Consider the following 25,255-nt stretch of genomic DNA (forward strand, 5'->3'; position numbering starts at 1 on the left):
TACAATCTCTGCATTTTTGTGAAGATCACCCGTTTAGGTCATCCATCTTGTTGTCCTCCTGCTTTAATGTCTTTTTTTCCATATACTTCTTATTTCTCTTTTAGTTTTATATAGTATAACACTTGAAGACAGTTTTAGTGCCTTGCTCCAGATACACTCCAGAAAGGATCTCTCCTTTATTGTTGGCCCCAATGTGGATCACATGACTAGATCTCGCCAACATCATTTCATGTCACTTCAAAATATTCGTCACCTTGGTAGGCAACAAACAAAAAACTATTCTTGATCCTGTTTACAAAAGTATGCTACCTCTTTATTTAATCAATTCATTGCAACTATCACATTACAGTTCCTTTCTTTACCCTGTTGGACAGGTTCCTGCTTTGAGATGCCTTGGTTACAATTCTATACATCCTTCTGAATGTCTATACTCCTATCCACTGGTAGCAGTGCATTGTGCCTAGTGGGATAGCACCAGGTTCTGAACTAGCTCCTTCTCTACCTAGCCTGGATGCTTTTGTCTGTGCACCAACCACCAGATCAACCTCACGCTGATTCTGTATCTTTTAACAAGGTGTGACTGAGGTCTCAAGCAAACTAGCCATGTATTCCTTCCTCTCCACATGTTACAGTACCATCACTGCTATTGAGCAAAAATTGTGAAAACATTCAAATGATGGAAAAATCCAAAAAATTAAAACATTTTGGTCATGAAATCAGGTTACACTGTAAATAAATGGGTCACATGCAGCAGTTGGTGAATGTGACCTTGAACTGATATGAAACTGCAACTTTTCTTTGATAACAAAAACAGAAATTTCCAGAGAAATTCTACAGATCTGGCAGCACCTGTAGAGAGAAAGCAGAGCTCATGTTTCAGGTCCAGTTGGACCTGCTGTGTTTCTCCAGCAATTTCTGTTTGTATTTCAGATTTTTAGCATCCACAGTTCTTTGCTGTTTTAAAAAATGCTTCTTCAATACTCTCTTCTGTCGCGAAGAGCAGAAAATAACTGTCAGTAAAAATCAGTAGTTTTAATAATATACAGTACAAATGTGATTAAATGCACACACAGAAACAAACCCCCTTAGCAAAACACATCAGGCCAAGTCCCTGTAGTCTTACCAGACCATAGGGCTGCTCTCACATTAGAGAGAGAAAGACATGCCTGGCGGTGATTTGGCCTGAGGGCCACCATACCTCAGGCGAGGGGAGAGAGGTTGAGATGGAGAGTCATTCATAGTAACCTGAGGTCCAATGTGGGGATTGAACCCATGGTGGTAGCATCACACTGCTTCACAAACTAACCGTCCAGCCAACTGAGCTAAGCCAACCCCCACCAAGACACATACACAGGCACTCATGCACATCATTAATATTTGTAACTTCATTTAGAAGGTAAAATAGAGGATGGGAAAAGCTATAAATCAAATAAATGATGAATTTATCATATTTTATCATCCTGACACTGAAGCTCTACACCATTAATGTCTGCTACTGTGATGATGAAGAGACAACTTGCTAATCAATCAACATTCTGTCAATGCTCTGTAACTTGTAAATAGGAAATTGGAAACAACATCCAGGAGAATTCACTCTCCATCGATTCATTCCTCCACCATCAGAAAATGATTGAGCTAAGTAACATGCAGCAAATAATTAATTTACCTGATGTTACAATGGATGCTGTGCTTGGTTCACCATATCCAAATTGATTAACCGCGATAATCCGAAATTCATAGCTCACTCCTTGCTTTAGCTGATCCCGACTAACTACATAGGATGTCACATCACCAGGTATATCCTTCACAAATGTATCCCACAAACCTTCATCTAAGAAAGCAAATAAATTATGTTAAAGCATCCAAACAGTAAAAATATATCACGGAACACAAAAACTGTCAAGGGTTTTAGGTCAACTTGATAGCATTAATAAGTATTTTTAACACATTTTGTTCTTAATGTTACCTTCATTTTGTGCGTTTTGACAATGCCATTAATAGCTGAGCACAGCAGCTCACCTTTTGACTGGAAGTGAGTACCTGGTCTTTGGTAGTCCTTTCATCGCTAGAGTTAGGGAAATTTCTTCCTAGACCAGGTGTAGATACCTGCCAGTGGTATGCTCACCAGACTGTGTTTCAAAGTGTGACCTGAGAAGAGTACCCAGCAAGATGGCATTCTGAGCTAGGGGTAGGTGCAGGGGAAAGCCTTGCTGGTGCACCCTTTGAGGTTTCACCAGTTTCCTCCTAGATTTGGAGACAGATATGACAGCCTCTATTTCTGACTTTTTTGTGGGTGCCAATCAATGTTCCTTCTCAGATGTGTGGATGCACAGCCACTTGGAGAGTTTGTACACGTTGATCTGTGTGCGGATACTTTGACTTCCAGTTTATGAATCCCAGAGGTGTGTGCAGCAATAGGAAGAATTAGAGGGAATTTAGGTGCCATTAATGCCTGCATAAGACATTAGAAGGAATTAGCTGTTGATGATGGATAAAAGCTTGTGCAGATTAATAATGAGTTAGCACTGGTGGTAATGAGCAAAGAGCAAAGCACACCACCGTGCATACTGGATAATTTTGTTTTCTTCTTTGTGGACATCCAAGGTTTCTATATGGATCAATTTCAACAATGGGATCAGCCATACACTTTGCAGACCAGTTCCAGAATTTTCATCTCAAGTCGAATAAGTAAGGACCATGATTCCTGCCAACTTCCCAATGCATGTTCGCACACCCCATACACCCACCCCACAGTCTTGGAAGTTGCAGCTTGTCTATGTGCCAATTTTTCCTGTAATGAGCTATAATATTAGACATACATATAATGGGAGCGGATGGAGGACCACTGTCTGTGTGCTTTACAGTGGTAGGGTTAGAGTGAGTGGTGGTCCTGTGAGGACCAGGCAGCAGAGACAAGATGGTTCCAATTACCCTTGCAGAGCACACAAGATCATTGACCTTCTTTCTCCTCTACTGGATGCCCTTCTTCATCCAGGATACTACACTGAACTATGTTGCGATGTGTGTCTAGGCTTGCTGGGTTTGGTTTTGTGGCCTCCTTTCTCCATTTAAATAATATTCAGCTCCTCTAGCCTCCAATGCACATAACTTCATATTCCAACAGCCAAGATTGTACCTCTCACTTAAAATGTCTACATCCCTCTGCAGACTCTTTGTGTCATCCCATTACTTGCCTTCCCACTTATTTCTGTATCATATGACAACTTGCTAATAGTGGTTCAAGAAGGCAGCTCACCAGTACTTTCTCAAGGGCAACGAGGGACAGACAACAAATGATACCCAGGTCGCATAAGTGAATAAAAAAAGTACATTCACTTTCCTCATCCAAGTCAATAATACAGACTGTAACTAATTGTCACCCAAGTATTGATCCCTGTAAGTATGGGTTGCCATCCTTAAAATGCTCCCCTGATCTCAACTCTGTCTTTTATTAGTTAGCCAATCCTCTATTCTTGCTACTCTGCTACCTTCAACACCATGGGTCTTGACTGTGTGCCAAGTATCTTACTCAACAAAATACAAATTAAAAATGGGAAAATCAGTGTTGGATCAAAAGTTTCTACAATATACTGTTTGAGTGTGTGATTGGTAAGAATACATGTCTTTGTGTGTGTATTTTATTACATGGATTTTGGGTGTTATAAGTGTGCTGAGTCAAAGTTTTTGTATACCAATCAACTCCAATCTGAGCTCCCTACCTGAAAGCCTTTGAACATGACTCACCTTTGCTCTACCTGTGCAATGTTTGGTTAAAACTCTCATCTGCATCTTACTCACTTCCAGATGCGACTATTCCAATATTTAAATAACTAGTTTAAATAACTAAATAACACATCCTCCTAGCCCCTTTACACTCACACACACTCATAACACTGCCCCCTCCCCCCAAACATATACACACACCCACATGCACACATACATATATAAGTTTATGAGGTGAATTTGTATTGCAGAATTACATTTCACTTTGCTCAATAACTGCATGAATCCATGTAAGATTCTGTAAATCTGTCTTTTAGATTAGAATCAGTCTGACCATTGTGGCACAGACATCCTCATACAGAAACTCACACCTTCAATACCTTATCTGGGCTAACATGACAGCCATTGTTAAAGTTCACTTGAGAATGTAACTTTTTTAAAAAAAAAGTTATGTGATTTACATATGAAAGAACTGAAACCAACATGGTCATTCTAAAAGATGAGAGACTTAAAAACAATCTAGGTCTTTTGCAATATATAATTTCAGTTACATCACACTGTAAATGTTTGCTATATATTCTGTTACTGCTGGTTTATAATCGCTTACTTAAATAGCATCAAAGCATTGTTGCATTTTAACCCAAGTTCACAGGCATCTTTTGTCTGTATTTTCATCCATCCAATTCATCACTAAAAATGGCAATCTTATTCTCCACAATCACCTGATGAAGGAGCAGCGCTCTGAAAGCTGGTGCTTCCAAATAAACCTGTTGGACTATAACCCTGGTGTTGTGTGATTTTAAACTTTGTATAGCCCAGTCGAACACCGGTGTCTTCAAATCATGACTAACTTTGACAAAGATTTATTTTCTTGAATGTTCTACCTCATAGGAAGAACAAAAGCTGAGAGCATGGATTCAACCTCTACTGGATGCCCTTCAGGGTAGGCAACAATGCTATGTATTATCAATCATTTTTAACAAGAAAATTGAAAAAAAAAAGAAAGCAACATATTTAAAGAAATTCTCTAACCAGGATGGTCTCTTGTAACATATTTGAATTATTAAGGAAATCACTTTGAAGTTTACTAAGATGAACTACTGCTTGAAGTCAGCTATGCTCACCTGAGGGTCGTGCTTCAATTACATAGCCTTGTATTGGTCCCGCTCCAAGCAAACCCTGTGTCCAATGAACAGTGAGTGTAGAGGCAGTTTCACTAATTGAGGGGTTCAGCGGGGGACCAGGGGAACCTGCACAAAAAGTCAAGAAATTACTCCAAAAAGTAAAGAATAAAGGCAATTTGCATGGAAACATTGAGATTTTAGAAATTATAATGTTCAATAAGTATTAAGCACTCAGTTAATGAGTTAGTTATCCATTTAAAATATTGAAACCAATACTTCATCAGTATCAGTTTTCCATCCCCCCCCGCCCCGGATTAAGATGCCGACTCCCAACAAAGAAACTAATAACTCCCCACCAACATTAAGTAAAAGTAGAGGCGCACCGAGGACTGTTTCTTGGTGGTGCAGCCTTAGGGTCATACAGCATGGAAACAGATCCTTTGATCCAACTCGTTCAAGCCAAACTAAACCAATCTGACTGGATTGTGTTTAGTTCATAACCCTCTAAATCCTTCCTATTCACGTACCTGTCCAAATGTCTTTTAAATGTTGTAATTGTACTTGCATTTACCACTTCCTCTGGCAGTTCATTTCACATACCAATCCATCTGTGTGCAAAATTCACCCATCCAGTCCCTTTTAAATCTCTCTCCTCTCACATTAAAATTATGCCCTCTAGTTTTGAACTCCTTGGTTGGTGAAAATTAACCTTTGCCATTTTTAGTGATGAATTGGATGGATGAAAAGGGGTGGAAATGTGTTGCTGGAAAAGCGCAGCAGGTCAGGCAGCATCTAGGGAACAGGAGAATCGACGTTTCGGGCATTAGCCCTTCTTCAGGAAGGGATGGATGAATGAAAATGGATGAAAATACAGACAAAAGATGCCTGTGAACTTGGGTTAAAATGCAACAATGCTTTGATGCTATTTAAGTAAGCGATTATAAACCAGCAGTAACATTTATGTGATTGAAGTATCACAATTTCTAATGTATGAAGACTACTGTTAATTAGAAGTCCTTTTATTTGATTATTCATTTTAATGTATTGGGCTCATGCTTAATTATCTGGATAGGTGATAATTTCTATGAGCCTAACATTACTTAAAAGGAAATTCTATTTCCAGGCACACCTAATCCAAGTGTGTTACAGCTTCTGATCTGGCATGAGCGATTTAAGGAGTCTAAGTGCAGTTAGAAATGGCTAGTTATTGAATGAATTAGAAATTGTCATGACAACATCTCCCATTTATCTTGATACCAGGTGTTGTGAAGGAAAAATGCTAGTTACAGCACAAACATTGCTTATTACGTTTCCCCATGAATCCATATTCAAGGCTCTTCTGTTAAATGTACTATTGGATGTAAGATCACATGGGGACTGAACTAGAGAATTGTCTTGTGATGTTATTGATCCACCGTGCATTACTGAACCTTATTAGATTCCCAATTTCACATTCCACAAAATGAAAGTGCATCCTTTAACACTGCTGGAAATACAAATCTTAAAAGAAAACATGATTTCTCTCCGTCTTCCTCAAGCCCACTAATTAATTCTTCCCATGCAAGGACATGCCTTGGCTAGCAGGCAAGTGCCTCTCAAGGTTTTGTCTGTGTCACTCCACTTGCTAAGAGTCAATGGTTAACTGAGCAGAAACCAACTGTTTTTTTCTCATTGTTTTGGTGAAATGCCAAGCCTTTGCCTACTATCTGGCCTGACAACATTTATCAGAGATTGGTTTCTTATGTGTGCTACATGCAGCATAGTCACAGATATGTTCTTTCAGTTTCCTTATGTAATTGGCTGATGAAATTCTATCACTCCTGCAATGAGATCCTTTGCAAAATAAGTAATGAAAATTAACATCCAGGTAGAAAATAACCCGTATTTCTTTTGAGTAAATTTTTGAGTTGGATGGGTGATATAAACAGATTTTTAAGACTACATAAATGGATGATAAAGTACATTTTTCTGGTTCTCAGTTTTTGTCAATTCACACGGAAATGATTACTGCAATTTCAAATTGTGATGATATCTTTCAGACATCATTTCACAATAATTGCCTTAAAAAGTGCCATACTTGATGCAGAGTTCATTGGTGGAACAGCCATGCTTACATAGCTAACACATATATAACAGCCTTTGGGATAAGCGAAATGCCATAATACTGAAGGAAACTCAACTAACATCCCAGTGATGTAAATAGAAAATGCTAAAAAAAAACTCATGTTGCATTTCTTTGTTAGATTTGCTAGACATTACAGAAATGCTTAAGAAAAATGGCACATCAGCTCAAAGATTAGTCTTTGCTTAAGATGTATGGGCTGGAATTTAATACCGGTGTCAGGAACCTGATGTCGGGAACAAACAGGGATCCGGAGCTTGCACCTGCCAGCAGTGCACTCAACAGCACAGTCTTCAGAGGTGGCCTTTGCATTTCAGCTCATAATGTCGCTGGCCCAATCAGAGGACTGATACTTCTATTAGCTCCCGAGCCTTGTAAGTCTACCAGGACAGGTAGGTACCGCTTAGACAGGTCAGGCAGAGCAAGGGTGAAGCTACATGGAGAAACTAACAGAGAACATGGATAGAAATGAAATATCAAGAGGGCCCAAAGATGGCAGACACTTTGGAGCATGGGGAAAATCACTCCAGATAAAATCATTTGGTCCATTTATGTAGCTTTTCCTGTTGATTGCCCTATTAATGATTCTTGGAGCTACTGGTACTAATAGCCTCTAGTCTGAACCAGTGGCTTCCACACAGGGTGGCATTGTCACTCAACTGGTGAAAAAATAATGGCAAGGCTTCTAAATCACCCTCACTCAAGCCTCGCAGTGTTAATTGATTGCCTGCCTTCATGGAGCAGGCAGTCAACCCTAATCCCAGTCTGTTTCCTGTCAGTGGGACTGTGTCAAGAAGCTGTCACGATGAGATTTCCCCATGTATTTCCATCTGTCCCTGCTTCCAAGCTGACCACAATGGGGCTGGAAAAATTCAGCCCTATGCAACCGGCAAATATCAGTGGAATGAAATGATGAATGCAAATGATTTAAATCTTATGTTACTCACTGCATTTACTGAAATTTGATATTTTATGTAGTAATTGATAAACATAACAATCATTAAAAAGTTATCTTGTTAAGTAATTGTAATCATCAATCTGCAGGAAATGGAGAATGAATTTGAGTTGTTAGGACATTAATGTGGTGCTTAAGATAAAATCTAATAGCTGCCCAAAATACGATTGGGATTTCAAGTTTAATGCACAGTTTAATGCACACTGGCCAAGTGCAGCAAAAATGCATAATTATTCATTAAACACTAAAGATTCCTTCTGGATTGTAGTTATTATTGCTGAAATGAATCTTTATCTGGTTTTGCTAAAACAGGTTTTGCTAAACCTGAAAGCAGTCACTTGTAGTTACAATGGATTGGATTAATGGAGAAAGTGGGGATTGTTGGTGGCTGCAGAGCTGGTGAGAGCCCTATGTCATTTCCTTTGGGAAGGCCCATGACTTTTAATGATGGACAGTGGATCAAGGACCCCAGGGAAAAAGGTAATGCTTGCCTTGAGCTGCTGGTCAATTGGAGACTGGTAGCCCTATTAAGTAGCAATGCCATCAGGGATACAGTGAATGCTATCAGTACAGCACCTACCAAAACCTAGTATTATTGTTGGATCTCAGGCAACAAGAAAGAGATGATGGAAGGGAGTCACAGTTTTCTTTGTGAGGGTGGTCACAATGACGAAGTGGATTCAGCAATAAGGTCAGGAATGTGGCAGCATGCTTCCACCTCCATCCCCTGCTGCCAATCCTCTCTCACAGAATCCTACAGTGCAGAAGGAAGCTATATGGCCTATCAAGTCTGCACCAAACCTACAAAGAGCATTCCATCCAGACCCAACCCCATCACATAACTCCACATTCACCATGGCTAATCCAGCTAGTCTACAAATCCCTGAACACTAAAGACAATTTCACTATGGCCAAGCCACCTAATTTGCGCATTGTTGGACTGCAGAAGGAAACTGGAACACCTGGAGGAAACCCACAAAAACATGGGGAGAATGTGCCTACTCCAGACAGACAGTCACCCGAGGCTGGAACAGAACCAGGTTTCTTGTGCACTAAGGCAGCAGTGCTAACCACCCAGCCACTGTGCCAGCCTTGATAAGAAACTGCAGTGCCTCAGTGAGGGAAGTCCCCCCAATTTCACTACCTTCTCATCCGGCAAGGAGACGGAGGGGTTCAAATCTAGGGGGTGTATTTTTAAGGTGAGAGGAGAAAAATTTAAAAAGGACAACTTTTTTAACAGAGTGATTAGTGTGTGGAATGAACTACCAAAGGAAGTGGTGGATGCAGTTAGATTTACAACATGTAAAAGACATTTGGATGAGTACATGATAGGAAAGGTTTGAAGGGAGATGGGCCAAGTGTAATTAGGTAGGACTAGTTTCGTTTGGGATCATGGTCCGCGTGGAGTAACATGCTGTATAACTCCAAGACTCTAAGACTGCAAGTTATCATGCAGATGTTTGTTCTCCATCTGGCAAGCCCTCTGCCTGCTGAACGTCTGACAAAGCCCGTAAGTGCACATTAATTGTTTATTTAATGCCCTCAACTGACCCTGGGCAGGCCAGCCATCCATGGGCTATTACCTCCCACCACCCTCCTGCGTCTTAGCTCACCACGGGGGAGGGTGCTAAAATCCTCCAGTGTATCCAGCAGAATTTCATGCCTGTACACAACACATGACTCCTAATTCTCAGAATTTCACATACCAAACAAAATCATAAAATCGCTCAAATATGTGGGTCCTGGCTATTAGAAATGTGAATTTGCAAACATGATTAGATGTCATGTAATCAAAGCTCCAAGAACACATACAAGCAGAGTTGCCAACCCTATCTGAAACTAATGGTACTAGATAAAGGACTTTCAACATTGATTAATGGTTGGTATAAAACTAAATGCAAGTGATAAAAAGTTGAAATACTATGAGGTAATTTGGGAAACAAATATTGTCTTGATTGCCTCTTTTATACATGAGTATATCTTTATGATTAATTTTGCTATTACTGATTTCTTTTGGTGAATGGGGACTGTTGTTGTACATATACCCCACAGCAAACAGGAGATGGATGGGGCTAAGCTATAGTTCAAGTTTAAATCATCAGAAAATCTGTCGCTATGGAGTATCCACCATTTCTATGATGATGGATTGTATATTGTGGGTGTTCTTTTATGGGAGAGGAAAGGCACTCCATTGTAGTATATAAATCATGCTCCGAGAGTGCAGATTAAAGGGAGCCTACATTAAATGTAATAGTTTACAGGGTTCAAGAAACCTGGTAGTGATGCGTAAAAACAGCTTTTGTTTCCATCAGGTATGTGCTTTTTAGAAGATTTTGTGGTCCAGGAGCTGGAGTGCGTCCTGTGGCTTTTCAAGCAAACATTTGGCCGTTTTTTGAAGTGTGGTCTAAGCTTCTTAGCATATCACTTCCTCACTTCCACCCAAATGCTGATCTCTGGCCTGCTCAATATTAATTGCTTGATGTCACCCCTCAACCTCAAGCTTACTCTATGATCACCTAAAGCCCAATCCCTTCCCAACTCCTGATCTCTGGTCTGCACATGCCCTAGGCCCCGGACGGAAAAAAATAAAAGCAAAGCTTGTGAATGTTGTGCACTGGTCCAACATGTTTTATGTACCTCAGGACAGTGCTCCAGTATGACCGGTATGTCCATTTCCAATTTTTTTTTAAAACTCCGTTTTTCTTCTGGGTTGAACAATAATCACTTTCTGCCAACTGCCCGTTTATCACCATTGCTCACCTCTCCTCCCCAGACCTGGATGTTTTCTAATTGCTGCAGATCATCGGAGTTCCTGCCTGCCACCGTGGTTTTCCAGCCTGGTAGATGGCCAGGCTGCCAATCCAACTGACTGACAGGCAAGAAATGAAAGAAGAAAATTATAATGAGGCCCTGCATTAGTATCTGTATGATCTCTGAATCCTTGGGACACCCCTCAAATCACTGCCATGACAAAAATATCAGAATCGGAGAGTTAATCCAGTAACATCAGGATACAGGCTAATACGACTTAGGAGTTTTACCTTCTTCTGGTCCTGGTGTAACATTAGCCCTTATCTCAGGGCCGAAGGTGTAGGTTCTGGCTTGGACATGAAAGGTGTAAGGGACCCCCTTGAACAAATCCCGAACCTTCAACCAGCGTTGATTGTTGCCTCTCAGGTCGACTGTCACCACTTTACTCACACCTAAACAAAAAGAATGAATGAATGAAGGAACTGTTCCAAATAACTGATAATGCTGTGTCTCAGAACCGAAGGAAAATGTTAGCATCTGTGAACAAAATAGTTTGAATCTATAATAAAGAGCTTTGCTATCCACTTACACTGAATTAGGAACTTACTGGAGATAATTTAGAATGTGTTCAAAAGTGTAAAACAATGGTCAATTAAATAAACAAATATCTCCAAAAGAACTGTGGATGCTGGAAATCAGAAACAAAAATTGAAATTGCTGGAAAAGCTCAGCACTTCTGGCAGCATCTGTGGTGAGACATCAAGAGACCTCAATGGGGAAACGAAGTGCAGACTGGGTGTCCACTTTACAGAATACGTACATTCTACCCACAAAAAAGACCTCGAGCTTTTAGTTGTCTGCTACTTCAACACATCACCGTATTCCCTGGCAAATATCCCTGTCTCAGGCTTGCTGCAATGCTCCAGCAAAGCTCAACACAAGCCGGAAGAAGACCACCTCATTTTCTGCTTGGGAACTCCACAGCCTTCTATACTCAATATTGAGATCAATAATTTTAGGGCTCGAGCACATTTCTCCCTGTCTTTCCCCCACCTCCACACACCAAGCGTTGTCATCACATCGGCTGCTACCGCACACAACTCATTGTCAGCTACTAATTAATAGTCTCCCAATAGCAGCTATTCATTCCCTAGGCTGACCTTTATCCACTCCTTCAAGTGTTTTTCTCTCTTTTTAGGCTCTATCTCCACCTATCATTTACTCCTCCCTGCCCTTAACTAAATAGCAACCTTTTCCTAGCTACTATCAGTTCTGAAAAAGGATCACTGGACTCGAAACATTAACTCTGATTTCTCTTCATAGATGCCGCCAGTCCTGCTGAGTTTTTCCAACAATTTTTGTTTTTGTTGTCAATTAAAATAAAATTGGACAGACCCATAAAATGGGCTGCTCAATTGATATGATCCTTTTATAATCTCAGTTTATTTTGAAAAGAATTAGCATGTAGATTTCTACACAGCAGAGAAATAGGTTACTCTATTAAACACTGTGTCCAATGATCATAGCAAATATTATACCTTGTACTGATTCCAATGGTTCGTAAACCAATCTGTATCCCTCAAGAACTCCATTGGGCATTGCTGGCTCTCCCCAAAACACTTTCAATGTAGTGGAGGTAACTTCTGTAAATGTAATATAACTGGGCGCACTTGGAGCTGGTGAATCAGCAAAGTACAAAAAGTCACATATAAATATATCTTAAAGCAGTATTTTTAATTCTATAGTCACTGGTTAATTCAACATCTCCATATCACGAACAATTTGAGCATTGCAGTTAAAGTACTCTTTAACAACAATTAAAAGGGGGTATATGTAGATGTGATTTGGATCTGTTTTCATAATGCTTGCACTATAGCTTGAGTGGAATTGTTCCTCTTATAGGAAGTGCACTTTGTTATATGATGAGGACTTTCCTTGGCCTGTGAATAAAAACAAACCGCAGACTCTACCACAGTCTGTATTAACACAGATATTTCATGCAATGTGTTACAATAGAATTTGTGAGAAAAATACATTGGTGAAAAGGTATATTTGCTGAAACTGGTTTCCACCAATAACATTGTTAGCCGATTGGCATTGGTCCAGAGGTTATTGTATTGAATAATCCTAATGACTGTGCCAATGCAGTTTTTAATCAGATGTTTCCTTAGTACTTCTTGAACAATGATGTCTCTGCCATAATCAGTCCTTCATAACGTACTGCATTTGGCAGGTATTTATTCAGTCTTTAGCACAGTCGACTGCAGATTTTCATTCATAGGCCAAGGCAAATGGAGAAAAGTGCATATTCCAACAGGAAGAAGAAAAAATCTGTTTGGCTGATGTGCATATCATATGGGAAACAGATATAAAATGATGTTCTAATGACCGTGCCAAAGACAGAGTCCGTACCATCTGCTTAACAATTTTCTTTTAACTGCTCTGCTGGATCTAATATCAGGTGGCACTGGACCCATGACTCAAGAGGATACGTGACTTATTGTATTCACATGAATCCATTAGCTTTCTTCAAATTGTACCCATTTTTCACAATAATTTTACCAATAGTGATTGATGGTGCGTGAGGACAGCACAAGTGGATATAGGTTAGTTTACTTTTGAGTAATTCTTTTCACCCTATTGATAACAACAAATATGACAATCAAACAAATAAAAAGGAATGTAAATACCCTCAGACTGAGATGAAAGACTTTTGTTTTTGCAAAATACAAAGTAAATTGAAATACACATTCAAAAGTATTATGAATCAAGAGGAACCACATTCCTTGAAATAATTTTCTTTCTTCTTTCTCATTTTCAGCCAAATAACTCCTTCCACCTGTCAAAAGGAAATGCTGCATGAATGAAATTAGTGCCTGACTGCATTCCTCTATCACCAAGTGACTGATTGAGAAATCCAATAGGATATATTCCAATGCAAAAATTATTTTTATTTTGCTAACCAATATTATGATATAAGGAGTGTGATTTATATATGTTTTAAAATCATTCATTTTGGACTGCGAGTTTTGAATGCGCCATGTGGGTTTTGATTTGAGTGTATGATGTCTCTGGTTTAATGTTTAACTTGTCAGTATTTTTGGAGCAATAATTTTTTTTAAAAACCAGTAAGAGTGAGACTTCCTAGAATGATAATGTGAATTTGTTTGCATTGGAAGAACTTTTCGTGAGGACAGAATAAACATTGAGGATCCATTAACTTGCTTTAAATTTAGAAGGATCAGGCATTTTCTTTTGCTTTTAGGGGACATTCCACAGCTCGGAAAACTGTTGGTTGCACTTTGCACAAAACTTGGAGAAGTTAGATGTATAAAATATTTCCCTTGAAGAAAGGAGGTAGTTTTGAAATAGATTACCTTAGTGTAATAGGTTTAATGTGACAATTCCAGACCATAAGTGTTTGTTTAGATTCCAAAAGATATTATTTAAAGCAGAGAAAGTCTATGTCGAATTTTATTAATGATCCAGAGGCTACCAAACTCTAAAAACTGGGAGTCAAAAGACACAATTATATTCAACCTATGGTTGTGATAGAGAGGTGAACACTCTCTGAAGTTTGAGTATTGTAAAGTGATGCTGTTGGGATAGATAGGATTATGTTACTACTGCAAGTCTTGAAATCTTTCAGATCACATTGTATGAAAATAGCTTGATTTATCTTACTTTATCTTTTCTTTGGCCTAATAATTTTTTTTTATTGTTAAAAGCAAATCTACAGCATTACATGCTTGTGTTCAGTGAAAAACCAACTTTTTAAATAAAAAAGAACAAAATATGATCGATCAAGCCATATTTCAACTGGGTTTGGACTTTGAATAATAAAATCAGCTAGGTCATAACAATATCTAATACAATACTATCATGAACAGGTGGGCAGTTAAATGAACAATTGTGAATTTAAGATGAAACAACTATAAGATCAGTATTATTTTTACACTGATGCGTGCTTTTTTTTATATTTGTAAAAAGAGCGATGAACTATTCAGATCTAACATTTCCCTTGCATGTGGTTATTAACTCTTGCCTGGGAATCTATTTTCTTTGTGAAAACAGAAAAAAAGAACATTGTTATCCTGTACTTTTTCATTGAAAAAAAGTAAAGCAACAATAACCATCTCTGCACAATTGGTCCAGTTCTGCAGAGGCTGTGAATTAAATGATGATATTGCTAGATTAAGTCCTTGGAATTTTCATTTGCTTGCATTTGAGAGTCAGATAGAACCTTTTGCTGAAAGGTTAAATGGTGTCCTTCTCCTTCAACCGTCAAATGAACAAGTACGGCATTCCAACCGAAACTCTATCAACAAACACATCAAGTTAGACCCCATCTACCACCCCTTGGGGAAAAAAAGAACAGGAAATGACATCACCAACCCAAAGAAACCCCAAACATATAAATAGAAAACAGGAATTATCAGCAGTGCTTTGCCCAGAGGCCCACTGAAAATGTTACCTAGCAGGGAGATGAAAAGTCTGGAAATGAACCTTCCAGCTCAGTGAGCAAACCTACATCCAGAACCTCAACCTGACCTATAAATCTTCTCAAAACTCGCTAAAACAAGTACGAGTTCCTATATCATGCGGCCAGGATATTCTGACAGTCGGGGAGTTGTTGGAGCAGCTTAGAATAGGGCTGTAACACAGCTCGATGCAGAGATCTAGTCGCAGGGGACTCCATGGGAATTTCCCAGGAATTTGAAGATCCTGATAGACAATTTTCTTGCATCTGGAACCTCTGAAAGAATATTAAATTTAGGAGAAAATTTACATGCCATTGTAGTTACGAAAGTGGCCCTAGCAATAGTGGATGCATTGGTGGTCACCTTCCAAGATTCTCTAGATTCTGGAACAGATCTTATAGGTTGGAAGGTAGCTAACCTCATTATTTAAAACAGGAGGTAGAGAGAAAGCAGGGAATTACAGACCAATGAGTCTGACATCGGTAATGGACATGATGCTACAGACTGTAATCAAGACTTTTATAGCAAACCTTAGAAAACGGTGGGAGAATTAAATATGGTCAGCATAGATTTACAAAAGGGAAATCATGCTTGACAAATCTTCTGGAATTGATCAAGAATGTAACTACTGGAGGTGATCAGGCAGAGTCAGTGGTTGTGTTTTATTTGGACATTCAGAAGGCTTTCAATGAAGTCCCATGTAAAGACTGATGTGTAAAATTAAAGGGCATGGGATTGGGGTCATATAATGAGATGAATAGAAAATTAGTTAGCAGACAGGAGACAAAGAGTAGGAATACATGGGTCTTTTCCCCAATGGCAGGTAGTGACTACTGGGGTCCTGCAGGAATCGGTATATATTAGTGATTTAGATGAGGACACTGAATATTAAATCTCAAAATTTGCTGGTGACACAAAGTTGTGTGGAAGGGAGAGATGTTGCGATGTATGACTGGGCAAATGCATGATAGATGCAGTACAATGTGGTTAACTGTGAGGTTATCCACTTTGGTAGCAAAAACAAGACGACAGATTATTATTTGAATGGTTGTAATTTGTAAAAGGGGAATGTTCAACGAGACCTGGGTACCATTGTGTACCAGTTGCTGAAAGTAAATGTGCAGGTGCAGCGGGCAGTAAAGAAGACAAACTGTATGTTGATCTTCATAGCAAGAGGATTAGAGTACAGGAACAAGGATGTCTTGATGCAATTATACAGAGCATGGGCGAGACCACACCTGGAACACTATGTGCAGTTTTGTTCTGCTTATCTGAGGAAGGATATTCTTACTATAGAGGGTGTGCAACAAAGATTTACCAAATTGATTTTGGGATGGTAGGCTTGATGTATGAGGAGAGATTGGGTTGATTAGAATTGTATTCACTGGATGTTAAAACAAAAAGAGGGACCCCTTAGAAACATTTAAAATTCTAACAGGACTAAAGAGATTAGATGCAGGAAGGATATTCCCAATGTTGGGGGAGTCCAGAACCAAGGGTCATAGTTTAAGGATAAAGGGTAAACCTTTTTAGGACTGAGATTAAGAGAAATTTCTTTACCGAGAGAGCGGTGAGCCTGTGGAATTCACGACAACAGCAAGTTGTTGAGGTTAAAACAATGTGTTTTCAAAAAGGAGATAGATATAGCACTTGTGGTTAAAGGAATCAACAGATAATGCTCCTATCTTTATTTGGAGGGATACATTTCAGTTAAGCTAATAGTTACCAAGGAAAATTCAGAGGATTAAAAACCTAGTCTAACTGCTGGGTAATTATTAAGCTGACCCCCACAACTCACCACTGCTACAAACCCCTTTTCTGCCGTGGAGCCCAGACAATCAAGAACCCGCCTAAATCAACACAATTCTTTCTCCCATAGGATCCAACAATTCCCTTGCCAGCCGGGATATCCCTCCCTCTCTGCTGGATAAAACACCCTCTCACCAGACCTAAAGCATCCCAATCGTCTTCACCTAACCTTCCCTGGCACCGGATCAATACCAACAACCTCGCTACCAGACTTGAAATCCTCCTCCTCCCTGCTAAACCTGATTCCCCCAGCTCTCTCTTTTGGACCCAGCACCACCATTGCCATCGAACCAAAGGCACCCTACTCACTCGTCATTAGACTCTCCTCCTACCCTCACCAACCCCAAACTACCCTAAATACTTTATCATTTAACTGGCATTCTGCCCATTTGGCACTCTTCTTACTTGGTGCCTAACCCTTAATCAACTGCCACCCTCACCTTACACTTTACATTCTTATCTTTTCACAGTAAAAGTGGCAAGCTCTGCTGCGAGACATTTAAAACACAGGACATGGAATCACAGAATCCATTGGCCCACTGAGTCTACATTGAACCTCCAACACCATCCTACTTCCTCATCCTGTCCAAATAACTCCATATTTATCATAGCTAATCGCACTAAACCTGCCCAAGCTCGGACATTATGGGACAATTTAGCATGGCCAATCCACCTAATCTGCACACATTGGAACTGTGGGAGGAAACAGAACACCTGGAGGAACTCTATGCAGACATGGGGAGAATATGTAAACTCCACACAGACAATCATCCAAGGCTGGAATCGAACCCGCTCCATAGCTAACCACTGAGCCACATGGCACAATGACTGCTGTAACTGGGGTATGGTTTGACTTCCTCTGACCTGCCCTATAAGGGAACTGTTTGGTTTCAGGTATGTTCTAGATTGGATATGCTGGCTAGAAATGCAGGACTGACATCTCAAGGAAAAAGAGCTGGAGCAGAGGGGCAATCTGACTGTGAATGCTACTCCTTGAAATCTCTGGGCCATTTGACTGTTAAAAAGAGAACACTTCATTGATTAAATGATGCTTATCTTAACAAATAGATTTGATTTTGTTGAATAATTTGCCACAATAAAATCTACAAAAATAAGCAACATACATTAAAATCCTTGTAAACAGCATGTCAATTCTAAAGAGAATATCATCTTCAATTCTCAATACAACATTAAAGTCTGTCAGAAAAAAAAGCCTATTTCTTCCTAGCTTTCCTTATAATTTCATTTTGACTGTTATATAAAAACATTCAGACTTCATTAGAGTAATTCAGCTATCAATGTCTACTTTTGTATCAGTAAATACATTGCTGTGCTAAAATTGATGGTACTGATTCAATATTGACAATTAACTGTCTGAAAAATAGGATAACGTAGTCTTGAAATCTGAATTCTCACAATATATAATGGCTCATATATTTTGATGACAGAAACTGAAAAGGGACGCAATAAACAAAATATTTGTGAATATAAATAATATTTCCATTTACAATGAGAAAAATGGAACTGATCTGACTACTCGATCTTAAATTTACAAGAAAACAAAAAATAATTAACTTCCATTCTCCTCTTTCCTAGACATTTATATTGAGAAAGTATTGATTTTTTCAACACAGAAGGCCAGACGTGTAGCTATCATAATGGCTATGACTAATCAGCAACACCATTATTATTATATTTATGCAACTTCCAGATAGAGTCATGCAGCATGGAAACAGACACTGAGGTCCAACTAGTTCACGCAAACCAGTTCGAACTCCCCCCACCTTAGGGAGAAAACCTTATCTGATCACCTTATCTATACCCCTCATGATTTTATAAACCTCTTTAAGGTCACCCCCTCAACCTTCTGAGCTCCAGTGAAAAATAGTGTCAGCCCATCCGGCCTCTTCCTATAACTCAAACCCTCCAATCCTGGCAACACTTTTCTGGTAAATCTCTCCAGTTTAATAATATCCTTCCAATAACAGGGTAATCAGAACTGCACACAGCTATCCAGAAGCAGCCTCACCAACATTCTTTACAATGTCAGCATGGCATCCCAATTCCTATACTCCAAGGTCTAAGCAATGAAGGCAGCCGTGCTAAAAGCTTTCTTAACCATCCTGTTTTCCTGTGGTGCAAGTTTTAGAGAAGTATGTACCTGAACCCTTAGATCTCTCTTTTCTACAATACTATCCAGGCCCTGACCATTAATTGTATAAGTCTTGCCCTTGTTTATTTTACCAAATGCAACACTTCACATTGGTTCATAATATACTCCTCTTGCCACTCCTCAATCCATTTGATCAAGACCTCTTTGTAATCTTCACTGTCCACTAGACCACCAATTTTGTTGTCACCTGCAAACTTACTAACTATGCCTTCTGCATTCTCATCCAAATATAAATATAACCTTACATAAATGATAAACAAAAGTGGGCCCAGTATTGATTTCTTTAGTCATCAAGCAGTTCCTATAATATTTTTAATCAACATTTTCAGGGATGTTATGATACACATTTGAAGCAGGTGGGACTTGAACCCAGGCTTCCCTAGCTCAGAGGTAAGGACACCAGCACCGCACCACAAGAACAGTTCTTATATGCTTGCATGATTCTAATAGTGCAGGGAGGAAACCGTTTTGTGTGTGTTATGAGCTATTGGATACAGTGTGTACTGAACATTCTAGGCAAACACCTTATCCTTATCCACGTGCCTATTTGATGTATTATAATATTGTTTGATTATTAAATCTCTAACTGTGCAAAAGGTGCAGTAAATACTAATATCAAATTACAATCAGCCCGCAGTCTTGCAATCTAATTGCAGAGCCTGCTCAAGTTATACAGTCATAGAGTCACACAGCATGGAAACAGACCCTGCGGTTCACCTTGGCATGCCGGCCAAGATTGCCCCTCAGGTCCCTTTTAAATCTTTCGCCTCTCTCCTTAAAAATGTGCACCCTAGTTTGAACTCCTCTACCCTAGGTAAAAGCCCTTTGCTATTCACCTCATCTATGCCCCTCGTAATTTTATAAACCTTTGAAAGGTCACCCCTTAATCTCCTACGCTCTTGTGAAAAAGGCCCCAACCTATCCATCCTCTCCTTATAATGCAAACCCTCCAATCCTGGCAACATGTTGGTAAATCTTTTCTGAATCCTCTCCAATTTAATAATATACTTCCCATAGCAGGATGACCAAGGTCGTACACAGTACTCCAGAAAAAAACGTTAACCCAGTACTGTTATCAATAAAATAACAAACTGATAGACAATTATAAATTCACCTTTAGCTATTTTGTTGGAAAGAAAATAAGATGGCTTTTATGCTTATTATTACCATTGTTTCAAAGACACAGTATAAATTAAGGTGAGTTCTGGTGTTCCCAAATTTATCGACCTACTGTTAGAAATTAGTCTGCAACAAGGTAGCAGCAGCTCAGAAAATGAAATGAGCAATACAAATTGAGGTTTCTGCACTCTGCTTCAATGCTGCTATCTTTACGAATGTGGGTCACATTTGCAATATACCCATATGTTGGCAGCCTTCCTCTCTCTTACTTAAATGGTCACACCTCAAATGAGTGCTACCACATGCAGAGCGGACAGAGTGAGAAAATGTCTTTCTCATTGTTGTTAGAGTATAATTGATTGAATGTGAGGTCTGGCCTAAGGCCAATTATATTAATCAAGCATCCACTGATTCACAAATGCCATGCCACCCATCTAGCTACAAACTGATTTTCATCGGCAGGTCAATCGTTTTCCAAGAATAGACATTACCAATTTAGCCTCAACAATCATGACCATTACATTGTTTGTACTAATTGTCTCTGACATGTCAGCCAAGTAAGTGTTATTAGACAGTAACTTAAAAGTGCCACTTAGGCTTTTCTGTGAAACACATTTTATAGCTAAAATTGGAAGACTTCTGCTGGAACCAGGCTAATTATTAACTGACTATTGTGGAAAATAAAAAGTTCATGCTGTAGGGGGCAACATATTGGCATGGATAGAAGATTGTTTAGCTAACAGGAAGACTAGGAATAAATCTATCTTTTTCAGGCTGGCAAGATGCCATGAGCACTGTGCACAGGGGCTGATGCTCAGACCTGAACTCAATTTATATAAATGATTTGGATGAAGAGACTGAAGGTATTGTAGTTAAATTGGCAATTGACAGAAGATAGGTAGGAAAGTGAGTCATGAAGAAGGCGTAAATAACCTACAAAGGGATATAGATATCTTAAATGAGTGGGCAAAGATCTGACCAATGGAGTACAATTGGGAAAGTGTAAAACTGTCCATTTTGGCAGTATGAATAAAAATAGAAACATGTTATCTAAATAGTGAGAAGTTGCAGAGCTCTGAGATGCAGAGAGATGTGAGTGTTCAAGTGCATGAATCACATAAGGTTAACACTCAGGTACAGCAAATAATCAGGAAAGCTAACAGAACGTTTTGCTTTACTGCGAGAGGAATTCAATGTTCAAGTTGAGCTTACATTTCAGTTATACAGGGAATTGGCAAGACAGCATTTGGAATACTGTGTACAGTACTGGTCATTGTACTTACAGAAGGATGCTAATGCTTTGGAAGCAGTTCAGAGAAGATTTACTCAATCAATACCTGGAATTAGTGTGCTGTGATATGAAGAAAGATTAGGCCTGTATTTAGGAAAGTCTGAGGTGATTAAATTCAAATATACATAATCCTGAATGGGCTTGACCATTTGACTGTAGAAAGGATGTTTCCTCTTACAAGGGAATCCAGAACGAGGAGTCATTATTTAAAATAAAAGGTCACCCATTTAAACAGGGATGAAGAAACATTTTTATCTCTCAGAGGGTGGAATGTCTTTTGGAATTCCCATCCTGAAAAGCCAGTGAATACAGAATCTTTAAATTTTTTTTTAAAGGCAGAGGGAGATAAATCCCCTTGATAATCAAGAATCTAAGTTAATCAGAGATATGCAGGAACGTAGACTTTAAGTTAGAATCAGATCAGCCCTAGTCAGATTAAATAGTGGAGCAGGCTCAAAGGGATGAGTGGCCTACACTTGCTCTTTGTTCATATATTCATAAGACAAAACTTCAGAGCTGCCACAGTTGCACACTAAACTGCAAGCATGCAAGGTCAGTTTGTGATGTTCAAAAGTAGCTATTTTTGGGAGGAGGGCACCATCATGGTAGCTTACAGTCAGAATTTCACTCCTGCATTATAGCATGAACATTGTGGCTGCACAACACACATTTGGATAAGGTTACATCCCTCAGAGCCCCTTATTCAGGCCTGACATTTATCTCTCTATGAAGCCTCTATGGAATACATGTCAGGGTATAACATGGCACTTCACGGTGAATGATGAGAGTGTTCAGGAATAATACCCATGAAATGATGTTTTCTTTCTAACATGTCCCACAGATTATCTGCTCACGTGTCTGACATGGGCATTGCCATGGCTGCAATCCCCATGGCATTGCTTCAGATGGAAGACAATGTCAAACGAGAGAATAATTTAATATTGTTAGCTGAAACAGCAAACTCCTGTAGCTGCTGCAAAGCCCACAGAAAGAGAAACAGCGTTACAAAATCAAAAAGAAAGCCGAAGAGAATGTACAATCTCTTCATTTACTGGCTTTGCTTGGAAAGTTTCTTGGAAAGACAGCGCAAGATCATATTAAAGATGTTCTAGACACCATCAGTGAATTATGTCATCAGCTGGAGCAGAAACGGTGCTCAGAAGGACTGAGTAGCCTTCAAAGTTCTAACTGCTCTGAATTTTATGCCAATGGCACATTTCAAGGATCAACTCAGGATCTGTGTGGGATCTCCCAACTCTTGACCCACAACATTACTGATGCCATTTTCACCTTCATGACCTTCCCCTGTGACAAGAAGCATCAAGTAGCCAGTAAGTTTTTTCCCATAGATGCAGGGTGTTTTGGAATGCACCATGTTGATTTGAGAGCATCTTATCATTAACTCACAAAGTTCATCAATGGAAATGGCTTCCACTCCATCAATGTTCCAATTATATCTGACTAGGTTTTGAGGTGTGCACTAGACATTCTGGGACTGCCATAATGTATACATATGATAAATTCAATTTCTTCTGTCCTTCTATGATCCTCAGGCATTAGAAGGATGACTATTGGGAAACATGGGCTCTGTTCCAGACATGGCTCATGACTAATTTATGAAAGCCTCAGAGTAATGCAGAGAATCAGCAGGACCAGCCTGTTTAAGATGACATGTCAATGCCTTCCATAGGGCCCTGCAAGATAAACCTTGAAAAGGACGCTGCATCATTGTAGCATGTGCTCTTAATATCTGGAGTCAACAGAGAGGAGATATGTCCTGAATGCAAAGGAATTGGGGCACTGAGAGGAATTTTGTGAGAATGATGATAAGGATGAAGATCAGGACATTGACTGGGAGGGACATTAAAGGGGCCATGATAGAGTTTGCATCAAGTGCGAGAATCCAGAGAGAACCTAACTGAAACTCGCTTCCAGCATAAATAAACTTGGTTTGGAATTCCTTTAATTGTGTAACTTTCTGTTGGTTATTTGGAAAGCAGCCACTGTTTAATGCAAAATATGCATAGAGTTGGTTACTTTTTCAGTCCTCGATCTTGTTTATTGCTGAATAAGTGCTTCATTATCCAGCTGATATTACATTTGCTATCTTTGCCTGATCCCACTTTTACGTAGCTATACATCACGGGTTGTATTGATGGGGAAAAAGCAGCAGAGAGGCGGTTCACTAGTGTCAAACACTGCTGAGGATATCTATCTTAAGGCTTTGGTCAGCATATGATAAGTGAGTGTTGTGTAGTGAGGGCTCTCATGATAGGCAGCAGATTGAGAAGAAAACTAAGGAACTTCCTTTTGACCTTTTCATCATTGGTTGTCTTTCAATGTTTCAGAGTTCATGTGGAATGCTAAATTACTTTGTATTGTGTGAGCATCCTGGAAGATAGCATTCAACCTGAGAGACACAGCACTTTGTGCAGTTTCTCTAAGCAAGCTAATGCACTGAGGGAGAGTGGACTCACAAACATCTCCCTTCCTTGAATGACAGTGTGATACCTTGGAAAGCTGATAGATAGAATGAATCTTTGCCCCCAGCAATGAGTGGAATATCTATGCAGGCCATGCCCTAATACAATTAATGTTGTCCACATTAAAGTAAAATGCCTTGGTTGCAGTCATAAATGTCATGGTTTAAGAAGTGAGAGATAGCAGAAGATCATGAACTTTCTTCCTGTGCCTCTATGCATTGCATTTCATCTGCTTCAATCCATTGACTCAGGTTGCTACCTTGGTCCAGTCTGTCTTGGACAGGGGGCATGGCCTTCTTTGCCAGTTAGCAGGATGTAGTGCTGCCTTTGTTTCTACCATGCCATCCACCAGCTCCTTGTCAGCAAACTCAGGTGCTAACTCAATAAAAACCAAAAGAATTGTGGATGCTGTAAATCAGAGACAAAAATTGAAATTGCTGGAAATGTTCAGCAGATCTGGCAGCATTTGTGGAGGGATATCAGAGTCAACATTTCACATTGCGTGAGTTCTGAGGAAGGGTCATGTGACCTGAAATGTTAACTCTGACTTCTCTTCACAGATGCTGCCAGACCTGCTGAGCTTTCCAGCAATTTCTGTTTATCTCCCAGGACCTAACTCTTTGTTGGCAATTTCCTTGGGAATTACAGTGCAGGACCACTATGTGAAAGCTTGTTCCTACTTGTAGCATCTGAAATGCTGTAAAGCTCATGTTTAAAAATGGCACCATCAGCATGAATATTGCAAATCCTTCCCACTATGAGCATGTCCACCTCTCCAGTTGTGCGCTTCCACAAGATGGGGGGGCTGCACAGGCCAGTTGCTTAACTAACGAGATGAAGAACAAAAGATTTGGTGAAAAATGTTGTCATGGCCAATGGAGGACTGGGTACCATGAATCTCTTTAAAAAAAAACACTACCCAAAATGGAAAAAAAAATCATTTCTACAAATGACTAACTTGCACTTTTGGCAGTTAGACAGTTAAATGTCAGGTAACATAGATGGAACTGGTGAATGAATCTGTAGTCTTCCTTGTTTGTGAGACTCAGTGAAGAAGTCACCAGAGAAGCTGAACAAATAATTCTGCAATGGGACAAGCGGGGTACACTCACTGAGATTTCAGAAAGTTATGTTACAGAACTGTAGGGTAGGGGTATAAATTTATATCTGTAATTTTCCATATATGTATTTGCTGATCTTAATTATCTTTCAAAGGGAGGTGCT

General features: G+C 39.5%; 1 protein-coding gene across 3 annotated transcripts in view; it reads right to left on the reverse strand.

The window, feature by feature from the left end:
* The window catches only part of sdk1a (sidekick cell adhesion molecule 1a), a 932,616-nt gene that overhangs the window by 44,154 nt on the left and 863,207 nt on the right, over positions 1-25,255 (reverse strand). For all 3 annotated transcript variants that reach the window (XM_043711904.2, XM_043711902.2, XM_043711903.2), the window contains 4 exons: positions 12,214-12,351; positions 10,966-11,127; positions 4,848-4,973; positions 1,667-1,831 (listed from right to left, as the gene is read on the reverse strand). In XM_043711904.2, the coding sequence (XP_043567839.2) occupies positions 1,667-1,831; positions 4,848-4,973; positions 10,966-11,127; positions 12,214-12,351 (591 nt within the window). The remainder of the gene's footprint in view (positions 1-1,666; positions 1,832-4,847; positions 4,974-10,965; positions 11,128-12,213; positions 12,352-25,255) is intronic.

This window comes from Chiloscyllium plagiosum, unplaced genomic scaffold (genome assembly GCF_037043375.1).
Source record: "Chiloscyllium plagiosum isolate Xiang-an unplaced genomic scaffold, Cpla_swu_hap1 HiC_scaffold_20, whole genome shotgun sequence".
Lineage (NCBI taxonomy): Eukaryota > Metazoa > Chordata > Chondrichthyes > Orectolobiformes > Hemiscylliidae > Chiloscyllium > Chiloscyllium plagiosum.